This window comes from Salvelinus fontinalis, chromosome 1 (genome assembly GCF_029448725.1).
Source record: "Salvelinus fontinalis isolate EN_2023a chromosome 1, ASM2944872v1, whole genome shotgun sequence".
NCBI classification, from domain to species: domain Eukaryota; kingdom Metazoa; phylum Chordata; class Actinopteri; order Salmoniformes; family Salmonidae; genus Salvelinus; species Salvelinus fontinalis.
In genome coordinates this window covers 25,381,645-25,396,932 of record NC_074665.1, presented here as the reverse complement: position 1 = coordinate 25,396,932, position 15,288 = coordinate 25,381,645, and the positions used below count along the sequence as shown (strand labels likewise).

Sequence of the window (15,288 nt, the reverse complement as noted above, 5' to 3'; positions counted from 1 at the left end):
GCTCTGTTCATCTTTCCCTCGATCGTGACTGGTCTCCCAGTCCCTGCTGCTGAAAAACATCCCCACAGCCATGATGCTGCCACCATCATGCTTCACCGTAGGGATGGTGCCAAGTTTCCTCCAGATATGACATGGCATTCAGGCCAAAGAATTCAGTATTAGTTTAATCAGATCAGAGAATCTTGTTTCTCAAGATCTGACAATCCTTTAGGTGCCTTCTGGCAATCTCCAAGCGGGCTGTCATGTGCCTTTTACTGAGGAGTGGCTTCTCTGGCCACTCTACCATAAAAACATGATTGATGGAGTGCAGCAGAGATGGTTGTCCTTCTGGAAAGGTTCTACCTTCTCCACAGAGGAATTCTGGAGCTCTGTCAGAGTGACCATCGGGTTCTTGGTCACCTCCCTGACCAAGGAACTTCTCCCCCGATTGCTCAGTTTGGCCAGGTGGCCAGCTCTAGGAAGAGTCTTGGTTGTTCCAAACTTCTTCCGTTTAAGAATGATGGGGGCCACTGTGTTCTTGGGGACCTTCAATGCTGCAGACATTTTTTTGGTACCCTTCCCTAGATCTGTGCCTCAACACAATCTTGTCTCTGAGCTCTACGGACAATTCCTTCGACCTCATGGCTTGGCTTTTGTTCTGACATGCACTTGTCAACTGTGGGACCTTTATATAGACAGGTGTGTGCCTTTCCAAATGATGTCCAAGCATTTGAGTTTACCACAGGTGGACTCCAATCAAGTTGTAGAAACATCTCAAGGACGATCAATGGGTACAGGATGCACTTGAGCTCAATTTCGAGTCTCATAGCAAAGGGTCAGAATAAAATCAAATAAACTTTTTTTTTTTATTAGCAAAAATGTCTAAACATGTTTTCGCTTTGTCATTATTGGGTATTGTGTGTACATTGACGAGGGAAAAACATATTTAATCAATTTTAGAATAAGACTAATGTAACAAAATGTGGAAAAAGGGAAGGGGTCTGAATACTTTCTAAACAACTGGCACAATAACTTGAATGAATGGATAAACCCAATTGACTATGTATTTTTATTATAAAATGTATCACACACGTACATCACACTTTTGAATAAATGATGTCTAGCATAATATAAAGTATTGCTAGGGGGGTTGATTTGGAACAAACCATGCTTGAATGTTTGGTATTACATTTTTTGTGACAAATATATTATAAAAACAACAATACTTGCTTTATTGGTCCATTTGCATGGATATTCTTTATTTATGCAGTTCACAGTACCTAACCTGGCACAAAACACACATCACAGGCTGAGAGCAGTACATACCTGTAACTTTGACAATTCACAAGGATATTTAACTCCAATGGCATTTACCACACAGCATGGGAGAGGAATCCGGACTTCTGGACCCAGTGTCTCATCGCAGAGGACCCACTCAGAAACAAATTTGTATGAGACCAGTCTGAACTGTATCGAATTACAATTATAGATTGAAGGGCAAAGTGGATTCGAGAATCTGGAGCAGCAGCCATGCACTTATAACATAAAACTTTTTGACAATATGAAAACAGGAAACAAAACTGTCCAGTTGACCCAACTGGAACTGGGTTGTGTCTCCAATTTCTTTTTGGGATATGGAAAAAAATTCCAGGACACCCGTGTTGATGTGAGCAGCAAAATCCCATTTGTCGCGAAAGGAAACTAGCTGCTCTTCATCATCAATAAGTTGGTAATTTAATCAAATTCTCTGCAGCATAAGCATTCTTCATGAGTCTGCATTGGCGCACAGTTACCACAACTACACCACCAATCTGCGTTCATCCTAGGGATGGGCTGGAGCTGTGGTCCTGATGCTGCCTCTGTGGCTACAACCAGGCCAGCCATCTGAAGCTCAATTTGCCTGATTTCTTCATCATAGTACTCAGGCTCAAATAAATATGGTTTGGCGACACCATCGGCGCCCCTGCGGTAGTTTTCTTCATCACTCGCAAGTGTTTAGTCATCAGACTTGTTTGTAGGTTGATGTTTACTTCATATAACTAATCTCTAACGCTAGACTTCTGTCTCCCCAAAATGTATTTATTCTAAAATTAAGTAAGAGAGCTAGAGAGGGAGAGCTAGCTAGCTATATTTATTAATTTTACTTAGCTACTGAATGCAGCTAGATAGTTTAGAATACACAAACCCCCCCGTTCAAACAGAAAGGGATGCTATGTTGACTAGCTGGCTATGGCTATCCAACACTGGAACTCTTCCAAGTCAAGGTAAGCTTTTGGTTTTATTCATTTATTGCCACCAGGGCCCGCCAGTGTAACTACTAAACTGCTTGCTAACTGTACACTGTACTGCATGATTTTAGTGGGTTTACTTACGCATTAGTTCTAGTGGCTATGTTGTTGACTTGACGTTAGCTAATATGGTGACAAATATAGGCTGTGTGTAGCGGTTATGATATGGAGATTCAAAAGGAACGAAACAGGGATAATCATACTGTTTGCAACTGTTGGACTAATGATTACACCTTAGATCAGCTAGATTTACATTTACATTCACATTTAAGTCATTTAGCAGACGCTCTTATCCAGAGCGACTTACAAATTGGTGCATTCACCTTATATCCAGTGGAACAGCCACTTTACAATAGTGCATCTAAATCTTTTAAGGGGGGGGGGTTAGAAGGATTACTTTATCCTATCCTAGGTATTCCTTAAAGAGGTGGGGTTTCAGGTGTCTCCGGAAGGTGGTGATTGACTCCGCTGACCTGGCGTCGTGAGGGATTTTGTTCCACCATTGGGGTGCCAGAGCAGCGAACAGTTTTGACTGGGCTGAGCGGGAACTGTACTTCCTCAGAGGTAGGGAGGCGAGCAGGCCAGAGGTGGATGAGCGCAGTGCCCTTGTTTGGGTGTAGGGCCTGATCAGAGCCTGAAGGTACGGAGGTGCCGTTCCCCTCACAGCTCCGTAGGCAAGCACCATGGTCTTGTAGCGGATGCGAGCTTCAACTGGAAGCCAGTGGAGAGAGCGGAGGAGCGGGGTGACGTGAGAGAACTTGGGAAGGTTGAACACCAGACGGGCTGCGGCGTTCTGGATGAGTTGTAGGGGTTTAATGGCACAGGCAGGGAGCCCAGCCAACAGCGAGTTGCAGTAATCCAGACGGGAGATGACAAGTGCCTGGATTAGGACCTGCGCCGCTTCCTGTGTGAGGCAGGGTCGTACTCTGCGAATGTTGTAGAGCATGAACCTACAGGAACAGGCAAGATTGTGCAGGGCGGTGTGCACCTATGTTGGAAACTTTCATTCATAGGCTAGGTTGTAGCAATCACATGATGGGTATCGGGAAAATTTGAGTGTCATGTAGTGAGTAGCCTAAACCTATCGATGTTACATTTAACTGGGTGAATGGAAAATGAATGAGTCATCCAATATACTGTAATAGAAATAAGCCATGCTCATAAATAAATCATTGTTCTCCCTCATCTTAAATGGCATCGACCGCCACTGTTCCATGGGTATCAGTCTGCCATCAAACATCAACAATAAGATATGTAGCCTATAGAGCCCCACAGTGTAGGCGTCATAATACCCATAAAACCTAGCGGTCAAACACGAAAATATTTCCAATCGTTTTTTCACCAGTAATTTTTCCCATATGGGATTTTAGAACCCCTTCAAAAAAAGGTCTCTGTTTCATGTTGGCTTTCCCTGGTGTGACGTTTTGATAACCGTGTAAATCTCTCTTGGACAAGGTGACTTTGATCAATATATTCGTCACTATTTACTCTCAGATTCGAAAATGCTAATTAGCATCAAATTAGACATCATGCAAGACTAGTGGTGTAAAAGACTTAAGTAAAAATACTTTAAAGTACTATTTAAGTAGTTTTTTTGCTATCTGTACTTGACTAATTCTATTTCTGACTACTTTTACTTCACCACATTCCTAAAGAAAATAATGTACTTTTTACTCCATACATTTTCCCTGACACCCAAAAGTACTAGTTACATTTTGAATGCTTAGCAGAACAGGAAAATTGTCAAATTCACACACTTATCAAGAGAACATCCCTGGTCATCTCTACTGCCTCTGATCTGGTGGACTCACTAAACAGAAATGCTTTGTTTGTAAGTTAATGTCTGAGTATGGCTATCCATAAATATAAAAAATAAAATGATTAGGCTGTATGGTTTGCTTAATATAAGGAATTAGAAATTATTAATACGGACTGGCTCAGTGCCTCTACTTTTAATTCCAGTCTGACTAGATGGAAAGGGTCTGTTGTTTTTTTTCATCAGCCACTCTCTGACGTCCAAAGAATTAAATGTTTTTATTTGCTTACGTGTGTGTGGAATTTTGTTTACGTTTTCATTGGCTTTCATATACACACATCGGTAGGGTTTCCAGCGGGAGGGATTTGGGGGCGGGGGCATGATGACTCAGCCTCCCCAGGTGTTGCGTTGCCATGGTGATAGATGACTCACCCTGAGGTCTCTGTACACAATGTTATGCTGGTGCATGTGGTGGACACACTCCAGGATCTGATTGATGCACTGGCTGCAGAGAAAGGAGGCACAGGACACAGAACATACACGTCAATGCACAGACACACCACAACACAATACACAGTATGGGGTAAGAACTAATGGAGGCTACTGGTTAATGGATTAGATGAGGTGTGTTCCCCCTTGTCATTTAAGAACTTTGAGCACTTGCAGGAGTGCAAAATCAATCCAATTCATGACTATTGCTGTCTGTTATTATTAGAAACGGTGAACGAGAAGTACAGGCGGGCCTCCCGAGTGGCGCAGTGCTAGAGGCATCACTACAGACCCGTGTTGATCCCGGTTTGTATCACAACCGGCCTTGATCGGGAGTACCATAGGGCGGTGCACAATTTGGCCGTGGGGGCTTTACAAGGCTCATCGCGCTCTAGCGACTCCTTGTGGCGGGCCAGGCGCCTGCAGGCTGACTGCGGTCGTCAGTTGAACAGTGTTTCCTCCGACGTATTGGTGCGTCTGGCTTCCATTTTAAGCGGGCGGGTGTTAAGAAGAGTGGTTTGGCGTGTCATGTTTCGGAGGACACATGACTTGACCTTTGCAGCATTTGCAGCAATGAGACAAGATCAAAATTGGGGAGAAAAGAGGGTAAAATACAAAAATTAGAATGCACCTAGTCACCAATCAATCATCAAACACCTGAACTCCAACAATTTTTTTTTTTTTAAGAAATCAAAATTGTAAACATACATACACTGAGTACAGTGCATTCAAAAAGTATTCAGACCCCTTCCCGTTTTCCACATTTTGTTATGTCACAGCCTTATTCTAAAATGTTTTAGACTTTTTTTCCCTCATCAATCTACACACAATACCCCATAATGACAAAGCGAAAACTGGTTTTTAGGGAAAAAAATCAAATGTATTAAACATAAAAAACAGATACCTTATTTACATAAGTATTCAGACCTTTTGCTTTGAGACTCAAAATTGAGCTCAGGTGCATCCTGTTTCCATTGATCATCCTTGAGATGTTTCTACAACTTGATTGGAGTCCACCTGTGGTAAATTCAATTGATTGGACATGATTTGGAAAGACACAAACCAAACCTTTCTATATAAGGTCCCACAGTTGAAGGTGCATTTCAGAGCAAAAGCCAAGCCATGAGGTCGAAGGAATTGTCCGTAGAGCTCAGAGACAGGATTGTATCGAGACACAGATCTGGGGAAGTGTGCCAAAAAAAGTCTGCAGCATTGAAGGGCCCCAAGAACACAGTGGCCTCCATCATTCTTAAATGGACAAAGTTTGGAACCACCAAGACTCTTCCTAGAGCTGGCTGCCCGGGACAAACTGAGCAATCGGGGGAGAAGGGCCTTGGTCAAGGGAGGTGATCCAAGAACCCGGTGGTCACTCTGACAGAGCTCCAGAGTTGTTCTGTGGTGATGGGAGAACCTTCCAGAAGGACAACCATCTCTGCAGCTCTTCACCAATCAGGCTTTTATGGTAGTGGCCAGACGGAAGCCACTCCTCAGTAAAGTGCACATGACAGCCCGCTTAGAGGCACCATCCCTACGGTGAAGCATGGTGGTGGCAGAATCATGCTGTGGGGATGTTTTTCGGCGACAGGGACTGGGAGACTAGTCAGGATCGAGGGAAAGATGAACGGAGCGAAGTACAGAGGACCTCAGACGACCCTAAGCACACAGCCAAGACAATGCAGGAGTGACTTCGAGATAAGTCTCCGAATATCCTTAAATGGTCCATCCAGAATCCTGACTTGAACCCGATCGAATATCTCTGGAGAGACCTGAAAATAGCTGTGCAACAACGCTCCCAATCCAACCGGACTGAGCTTGAGAGGATCTGCAGAGAAGAACGGGAGAAACTCCCAAAATACAGGTGTGCCAAGCTTGTAGCGTCATACCCAAGAAGACACGAAGCTGTAATCGCTGCCAAAGGTGCTTCAACAAAGTACTGAGTAAAGGGTCTGAATACTTATGTAAATGTCAGTTAAGTTTTGTTTTTTTTGCTTTGTCATTATGGGGTATTGTGTGTAGATTGATGAGGGGGGAAAACGATTTAGTCAATTTTAGAATAACGTAACAAAATGTGGAAAATGTCAAGGGGTCTGATTACTTTCCGAATGCATTATACCAAACATTAATATTGAGTTGCACCTACCTTTTGCCCTCTGAACAGCCTCAATTCGTCAAGGCATGGACTCTACTCCACAGGGATGCTGGCCAATGTTGACTCAATACTTCCCACAGTTGTCAAGTTGGATGGATGTCCTTTGGGCAGTGCACTATTCTTGATACACACGGGAAACTGTTGAGCATGAACAACTCAGCAGTGTTTCAGTTCTTGACTCAAACCGGAGGGGATGGCTGCCGTTTAACGGGCTCCTAACCAACTGTGCTATTTTGTTTGTTTTTTCGCATTGTTTGTAACTTATTTGGCACATAATGTTGCTGCTACCGTCTCTTATGCCTGAAACGGGCTTCTGGACATAAGAACAGCGATTACTCACCTCGAACCTGACAAAATGTCTTTAACGAGTCCGACGCGAAGGATATACTGCTTTCTCGAGACCAGGCCCAAATCCCCGTCATTCGCATGAAGAAACGATGGAGAAAAAGGGGTAGGAGGACGGGCGCCTAGTGAGAGTTCATAGGCGAGCTGGTAAACCACCACTACCATCCAGATTATTGGCCAATCTGCACATTGGAACATAAACTGGATGATCTACGATTTAAGACTTTTCTACCAACGGGACATTCAAAACTGTAATGTCTTATGTTTCACTGAGTCGTTGCTGAACGACAACACGGATAATATAGAGCTGGCTGGGTTTTCCGTGCATCGGCAGGACAGAGCAGCAATGTCTGGTAAAATGAGGGGCGGGGGTGTGGGTCTATTTGTCAATAATTATTAATTGTCTAATATCTAACACAGTGTAGATGAGCTGTTATCTCCAACACATTAGATTACCTAACACAGTGTAGATGAGCCGTTATCTCCAACACATTAGATTACCTAACACAGTGTAGATGAGCTGTTATCTCCAACACATTAGATTACCTAACACAGTGTAGATGATGAGCTGTTATCTCCAACACATTAGATTACCTAACACAGTGTAGATGATGAGCTGTTATCTCCAACACATTAGATTACCTAACACAGTGTAGATGAGCTGTTATCTCCAACACATTAGATTACCTAACACAGTGTAGATGAGCTGTTATCTCCAACACATTAGATTACCTAACACAGTGTAGATGAGCCGTTATCTCCAACACATTAGATTACCTAACACAGTGTAGATGAGCTGTTATCTCCAACACATTAGATTACCTAACACAGGGTAGATGATGTCTAATATTTTCGCCAGAGGTAGAGTACCTCATGATAAGCTGTAGACCACACTATCTACCAAGAGAGTTTTCATCTATATTATTCGTAGCCGTCCATTTACCACCGCAAACTGATGCTGGCACTAAGACCGCACTCAACGAGCTGTATAAGGCCATAAGCAAACAAGAAAATGCTCATCCAGAAGCAGCGCTCTTAGTAGCCAGCATGTCACATGCTGGTAGAAATGATGAGGGGGAAAAACTCTAGACCACCTTTACTCCACACACAGAGATGCATACAAAGCTCTCCCTCGCTCTCCATTTGTCAAATCTGACCATAATTATATCCTCCTGATTCCTGCTTACAAGCAAAAACTATTGCAGGAAGTACCAGTGACTCGCTCAATACGGAAATGGTCAGATGACGCAGATGCTACGCTACAGGACTGTTTTGCTAACACAGACTGGAATATGTTCGGGGATTCATTCAATGGCATTGAGGACTATACCACCTCAGTCATCGGCTTCATAAATAACTGCATCAACGACATCGTCCCCACAGAGACGACACATATCCCAACCAGAAGCCATAGATTACAGGCAACATACGCACCAAGCTAAAGCTGCTGATTTTCAAGGAGCCGGACACTAATCCAGACGCTTATAAGAAATCCCGCTATGTAAAAACGAACCAACAAACAGGCAAAGCTTCAATGCTAAGATTGAATCCTACTACACCGGCTCTGACGCTCGTCGGATGTGGCAGGGGTTGCAAACTATTACGGACTACAAATGGAAATCCAGCCGCGAGCTGCCCATTGACAGAAGCCTACCAGACGAGCTAAATGCCTTTTATGCTCGCTTCAAGGCAAGCAACACTGAAGCATGCATGAGAGCACTAGCTGTTCCGGACAACTGTGTGATCACGCTCTCTGTAGCCAATGTGAGCAAGACCTTTTAAACAGGTCAAAATTCACAAAGCCGTGGCGCTAGACGGATTACCAGTACGTGTTCTCAATGTGCGAATGTGCGGACCAACTGGCAAGTGTTTTCACTGACACTTTCAACCAGTCTGTTTCCTGACTCAAACCTAATAGCACTTTAGATATATATTTGTTTATATAGCTCATTCGGACATATTCTTTCAAGAAAACAAAAAAATTGTCCACAATTCGCAGATTTCTCAATCGCTAGTTGACTGACAACGGAGCAGAGCTAGCAGTGCACAAAGATACATTGTGAGTCACCTGACCTGTTTTTGCAGCTTGCCCGTTCTAGACTGAAGGGAGAGAGAGTATTGAATCACTTGGGAACTTTTGGATTTGAGATAAACTTCTCCTTTAATTGCTGCTAAAAATAGTAAATCATGCAGAGGTGAGTCTTAAACTTTAAGTTTAATTTTCACTTGATCTCTTACTTGATCCCCCATTGACATCAATGCATAACTAAGTGAAAATGGGACTTAAAACAGAAGTAAAGATTTTCCCTCAGTGCTTAGTGAGAGCTCTTAAGGGCTTAGAGTTTATGCAAATGTACTAAGGCCCTATTCATTAATTAAGTGGTTAAAAAAAAGAGAAAGTTGGTTATTTCTGTTCCTACACTTTTTTTTGACAATTTCTGCAGGTGTTACCCAGACAGACATGTGGCCTCTTTACTCACACCATCTTCTATAACGAGTACCCAGGAGGCTCCAAAGAGCTGGACAAGAGCATCAGGGGAGGAGAGCTGTTCCTCACTGTCCTCCTCAACCCTGTAAGTTTATTTCGCTCTCAAGATACTCTGCCTCTCCTTACTGGAGCTGCTACTTTCTTCAGGCCGCTGCTCTATGTCGCCAGCAGCATACCACCCAGCATACCACTGCTGGCTTGCTTCTGAAGCTAAGCAGGGTTGGTCCTGGTCAGTCCCTGGATGGGAGACCAGATGCTGCTGGAAGTGGTGTTGGAGGGCCAGTAGGAGACACTCTTTCCTCTGGTCTAAAAAAATATCCCAATGCCCCAGGGCAGTGATTGGGGACACTGCCCTGTGTAGGGTGCCGTCTTTCGGATGGGACGTTAAACGGGTGTCCTGACTCTCTGAGGTCATTAAAGATCCCATGGCACTTATCGTAAGAGTAGGGGTGTTAACCCCGGTGTCCTGGCTAAATTCCCAATCTGGCCCTCAAACCATCATGGTCACCTAATAATCCCCAGTTTACAATTGGCTCATTCATCCCCCTCCTCTCCCCTGTAACTATTCCCCAGGTCGTTGCTGCAAATGAGAACGTGTTCTCAGTCAACTTACCTGGTAAAATAACGGTAAAATAAAATAAATAAAATAAATATGTGACCTGAGAAACTTAATTCTGGAAAAGTCTTAGCTTGGGAAAATGACCTGTAACTTTGACTTTTGTGTAAATCATTAATTGATGTCAATCTGTGCTACAATTTTAGTTTCACGAGTGGGATTTTGCCTAGTGTGCATTTAAGATGCGTAGACAAACAGTGAAAGGTCTCACTTCCCTACTCATCTGTTGGTATAGTCCTCTGACTCTTCTGTCTCCCTCCAGATCAGCATCTTCATGACCCACCTGTCTAACTATGGAAATGACCGGCTGGGCCTGTACACCTTTGAGTCCCTGGTGAAGTTTGTTCAGTGTTGGACCAACTTGCGGCTGCAGACACTCCCCCCCATGCAGCTGGCTGACAAATACTTCCAGATCTTCCCTGAGGAGAGAGACCCCCTCTGGCAGGTTAGGGGACTGCAATGATCAATTATTATTACAGACGTGATAATCCATTAGTTGTTAGTTACTGTTTCCTATTTTAGATATGTACTGTTTATTGAGATTATTGTAATTACATTTGGCCCATAATTTCATTTTATTTTGCAATGAAATGACTTAATGATAAGCTAGCTAAATGTATTGGAGACCGTAACCCCTCTTTGTCTGTCCTCAGAACCCATGTCATGACAAGAGACATAAAGACATCTGGTCGAAAGAAAAGACCTGTGATAGATTACCGAGGTTCCTGGTCATAGGCCCACAGAAAACAGGTAAGACCCTGCAGCCAAGCATTTTCCTAAGACACCTACACTCTCTCACTCGCCACATACTCTCTTGGCCAAAATGGGTTGCGTGATGGCGTTTGTGGTGGCGAGTTTCAGTCAAAGTGTATATTCATGTGTGTTCTTTCAGGCACCACAGCCTTGCACTCGTTCCTGAGCCTCCACCCTGCCATCACCAGTAGCTTCCCCAGTCTTGTCACCTTTGAGGAGATCCAGTTCTTTAGCGGCCCCAACTACAACAATGGCATTGACTGGTAAGACGACTTTACTTGGAGGATTTAAACACTCTAATGAAGCCTGTAGCCTTATTTTGTCTGAACTGATCTAAGAGCCTATATGATATCCATATGGTAGCACCTTCGGAAAGTATTCAGACCCCTTGACTTTTTCCACATTTTGTTAGGTTACAGCCTTATTTTAAAATGTATTAAATAGCTTTTTTTCCCCTCATCAATCTACACCCAATACCTGATAATGACAAACCAAAATAGTTTTTTTGAAATTTTAGCAAATGTATTAAATAGATATCACATTTACATATGTATTCAGACCCTTCACTCAGTACTTTGTTGACGCGCCTTTGGCAATAATTACAGCATCAAGTCTTCTTGGGTATGACGCTATAAGCTTGGTACACCTGTATTTGCGGTGTTTCTCCCATTGTTCTCTGCAGATCCTCCCAAGCTCTGTCAGGTTGAATGGTGAGCGTCGTTGAACAGCTATTTTCAGGTCACTCCGGAGATGTTAGATCGGGTTCAAGTCCGGGCTCTGGCTGGGCCACTCAAGGACATTGAGACTTGTCCCGAAGCCACTCATGCATTGTCTTGGCTATGTGCTTAGGGTCGTTGTCCTGTTGGAAGGTGACCTTCGCCCCAGTCTGAGGTCCTGAGCGCTCTGGGCCAGGTTTTAGTCAAGGATATCTCTGTACTTTGCTCCGTTCATCTTTGCCTCGATCCTGACTAGTCTCCCAGTCCCTGCCACTGAAAAACATCCCTACAGCATAATGTTGCCACCACCGTCTATGGACAATTCCTTCGACCTCATGGCTTGGTTTTTGCTCTGACATGTACTGTCAACTGTGGGATCTTATATAGACAGGTGTGTGCCTTTCCAAATCATGTCCAATCAATTGAATTTACCACAGGTGGACTCCAAGGAAGTTGTAGAAACATTTCAAGGATGATCAATGGAAACAGGATGCACCTGAGCTCAATTTCGAGTCTCATAGCAAAGGGTCTGAATAATTATGTAAATAAGCTGTTTTTAAAATATTTTTTTATACATTTTCTAAAAGCTGTTTTCGCTTTGTCATTATGGGGTATTGTGTTTAGATTGCTGATTTTAGAATAAGGCCATAACGTTGCAAAATGTGGAAAATGTCAATATGTCTGAATACTTTCCAAAGGCACTGTGGTTCCTTCAAGCTTACTTGTAGTGTAGTCTTCCTCCCTATTGCTCTCACGTATCTATTTCTTTCATATCAGTGAGAATGTATAACAGTATGGTCCATTAGGTGGAAAGGGACATGATGCAGGAAGACATTCAAATGACATAAGCTCTCCTATGGCCCCTCGCTAACCGTAACTGCTCTCCCCCGTCCTCTCTTCAGGTACATGGACTTCTTCCCCTTCCCATCGAATGTCAGTACAGACTTCATGTTTGAGAAAAGTGCCAACTACTTTGACACGGAGGTAGCCCCTAAGAGAGCGGCCGCCCTGCTGTCCCGGGCCAAGATCCTTGCTGTGCTCATCAACCCAGCGGACCGCGCCTACTCCTGGTACCAGGTGGGTCTGTCACACTCTTAACTTCCTCAGCCATAATATGAACCATCAGGGTCATGAAATATAAACTGTTTCCAGACCATTTGTCAAGACCGTTAAGTGACCACATGGAAAGGATACTCCTGGCTGCCTCACTCCAGAGAAAATAAATGCCATCTGTTTTTATTTGAGCTTCACCTGTTTATTTGCATGTATTTATTGTCAAGAGGCCAAAGGTACAAAGTCTGTCAAAAGTTATCTTGATATGGGATTCTTCTGAATCTGACTTCTGATAACCTTTGACTCAAGATGTCTGAACTTTAACCTTTCCCCTGTGTGTGACCCTGCAGCACCAGCGGGCTCACCAGGACCCGATGGCCGTTAACCACACGTTCCAGGAGGTGGTGACAGCGGGGCCTGCCTCCCCCCGAGAGCTGCTCATCCTGCAGAGGCGCTGCCTTAAACCTGGGGCCTACGCCACACACCTGGAGCGCTGGTTACACCACTACCAGCCCAACCAGGTAACATTACATTACTGGAAATACACACAAACATACTAAACGTGCACAGCTAGATACTGAAAACTACAGGAGATACCCCCGTGAACAATTCAAATGCATCCAATGCATCCTTTCAGAAACATGGCTTCACAGTATTTTCCATCATTGATCATGGCAGTACTACCTGTGTGGAGTCCAGTATGTGAGAGGTGTGATTCCTGTTTCCAGGTCCACATAGTGGATGGGTCCCAACTGCGATCCAACCCTGCCCTGGTCATGGAGGGCATCCAGAGGTTCCTGGGGGTCACACCCATCTTCAACTACACCCAGGCTCTGACGTATGATGAAAGTAAAGGGTTCTGGTGCCAGAGGGTGGAAGGAGCACGACCCAAGTGTTTGGGCAAGAGTAAAGGCAGGAAATACTCTGACATGACTCCTGAGGTACAGTTACTCCATCTTTCAAGGAAAACGTCAGACACTGCACATTATCCCATCTTGTCAGCTTGTTTCTCCGAGTGGCCATGTTGTATTTTCACTTCTGCCTAACATGTAGATATGTCTTAACAAGTGCCTCATACAGTCCTTCGCTGACTGTTCTCTGTTGTGTGTATTACAGTCGCGTGCCTTCCTGACGGAGCATTACCGGGAGCACAACATGGAGCTGCTGAGGCTGCTGAACCGGCTGGGCCAGCCCCTGCCCGCCTGGCTGAGAGAGGAGCTGCAGAGCTCCAGCTGGAGCTGAGACTGGACCTCCCTACGGAACCACAGCCACAGCCTGGGACTGGAGCACTGCCCTGCCTGGCCTAGCCCGGGGTAAGAGGGCACTGTTTACCCACACCCAACACCAGTCACTACAGAGAGTGGAAGAGGAGAGAAGGCGGGAGGACAGCCCCCTATCAGGACAATGGACTCCTCCACCCTGAAATGCCACTGTAGAACCCAATCCTCACGGGAGGGGAATAATGGCCTCTGATAAGGGAGTTAATGAGTTGGACTGCTGAAACAACCCTCCCTCTTTCCCCTCGCAGTCGCACACATCTTCATCCAGAAAGTAGAGGACTTGTCTCAGCTTGCAGCCAGTTGGACTGACTGACGCCAGGGTCTGGCAGACTGAGAGGGGGTGGGGGGGGTCTAATGTCATGTTACCCCCTTTTTAACAGGAACTGATATCTTGTGGCCCTGGAGTGCATGAATAAACCCGGCAACATGCGTGTGGTCACAAGCTCACACACACACTTCTCATTTCTTCAGAAGAATGAATGTAAAATGTTGTAAATTTTAAAGCTGTTGTATATTGTTGGTGGGGGATGGGTGGGAAATGTGACAGAATAGACATGAACTAAACAAGACAGCAAACTCTAGTGCTATGGACAAAGACGTGTGCCGTAGGATGGATGTAGTGCATCACAGGCCACGGCTCCTACAGACTGCATTCCACTACCCCAAAGCTGAGGCCTTTGGAGTACATTCTGATAAACAAACGGTCTAATAGGACCCACACACTTTAACCATGCACATTCTCCCTCACTCTCACGTAGGTACCCAGTCAGTTTAGAGCTAGAGAGGTTCTAGGTCTCTCTGCTTGTGAGTGTCTGTCGTAACAGGAGCTGCTGTCTTGTTTTCTGTTTATTTTGCCAATACTACAAAACAAAGACCAACGCTGTATCATCTCTAATAAACTCAGAGGTTGGAATGAATTGTTCATTTGTCTCTTTTTTACCCACAGCTTTTGCATGCCTGTCAATGCAGGAGCCACTGTCATTTACCTGTGTCTGATGCTGTCTACAGAAGACTGGAATGGAAACGGCAGTGCCTATGTAGTTTAACAGAGAGGAGAGTAGAGGTACATATTATAGTCTGTAGTACAGTAGTAATCATAGTTTTCGGGAAGGCATATTTTCAATGGATAATTCGACTGAGTCTCCTTTATTAGACTTGTGTATCACGTGAAATACCTCCTATCTAATCATCCTCTCACTAGCACGACGAATCGGTGGAAACCTGTTAAATGGGCAGATCATGTTCATTAATCAGTCTAGTGTTAACAAGGGACTTGACCTCAATCTCTGATGTCCCTTTGCTGGATAGACTCCCAGGGATTAGTCAGACGGGCTATAATGAACAAGCAGAAAAATGAAATAAGTAATGTCCTCAAC

At 44.4% G+C, this 15,288-nt stretch overlaps 1 protein-coding gene across 5 annotated transcripts in view; it reads left to right on the top strand.

The window, feature by feature from the left end:
• The window catches only part of LOC129851053 (bifunctional heparan sulfate N-deacetylase/N-sulfotransferase 2-like), a 215,232-nt gene extending 200,403 nt beyond the window's left edge, over positions 1-14,829 (top strand). For all 5 annotated transcript variants that reach the window (XM_055917237.1, XM_055917245.1, XM_055917251.1 and 2 more), the window contains 8 exons: positions 9,451-9,579; positions 10,373-10,555; positions 10,764-10,860; positions 11,003-11,126; positions 12,482-12,656; positions 12,983-13,153; positions 13,361-13,573; positions 13,749-14,829. In XM_055917237.1, coding sequence (XP_055773212.1) covers positions 9,451-9,579; positions 10,373-10,555; positions 10,764-10,860; positions 11,003-11,126; positions 12,482-12,656; positions 12,983-13,153; positions 13,361-13,573; positions 13,749-13,874 — 1,218 coding nt within the window. In that variant the 3' untranslated portion in view covers positions 13,875-14,829. The remainder of the gene's footprint in view (positions 1-9,450; positions 9,580-10,372; positions 10,556-10,763; positions 10,861-11,002; positions 11,127-12,481; positions 12,657-12,982; positions 13,154-13,360; positions 13,574-13,748) is intronic.
• Positions 14,830-15,288: the final 459 nt, after the last annotated feature.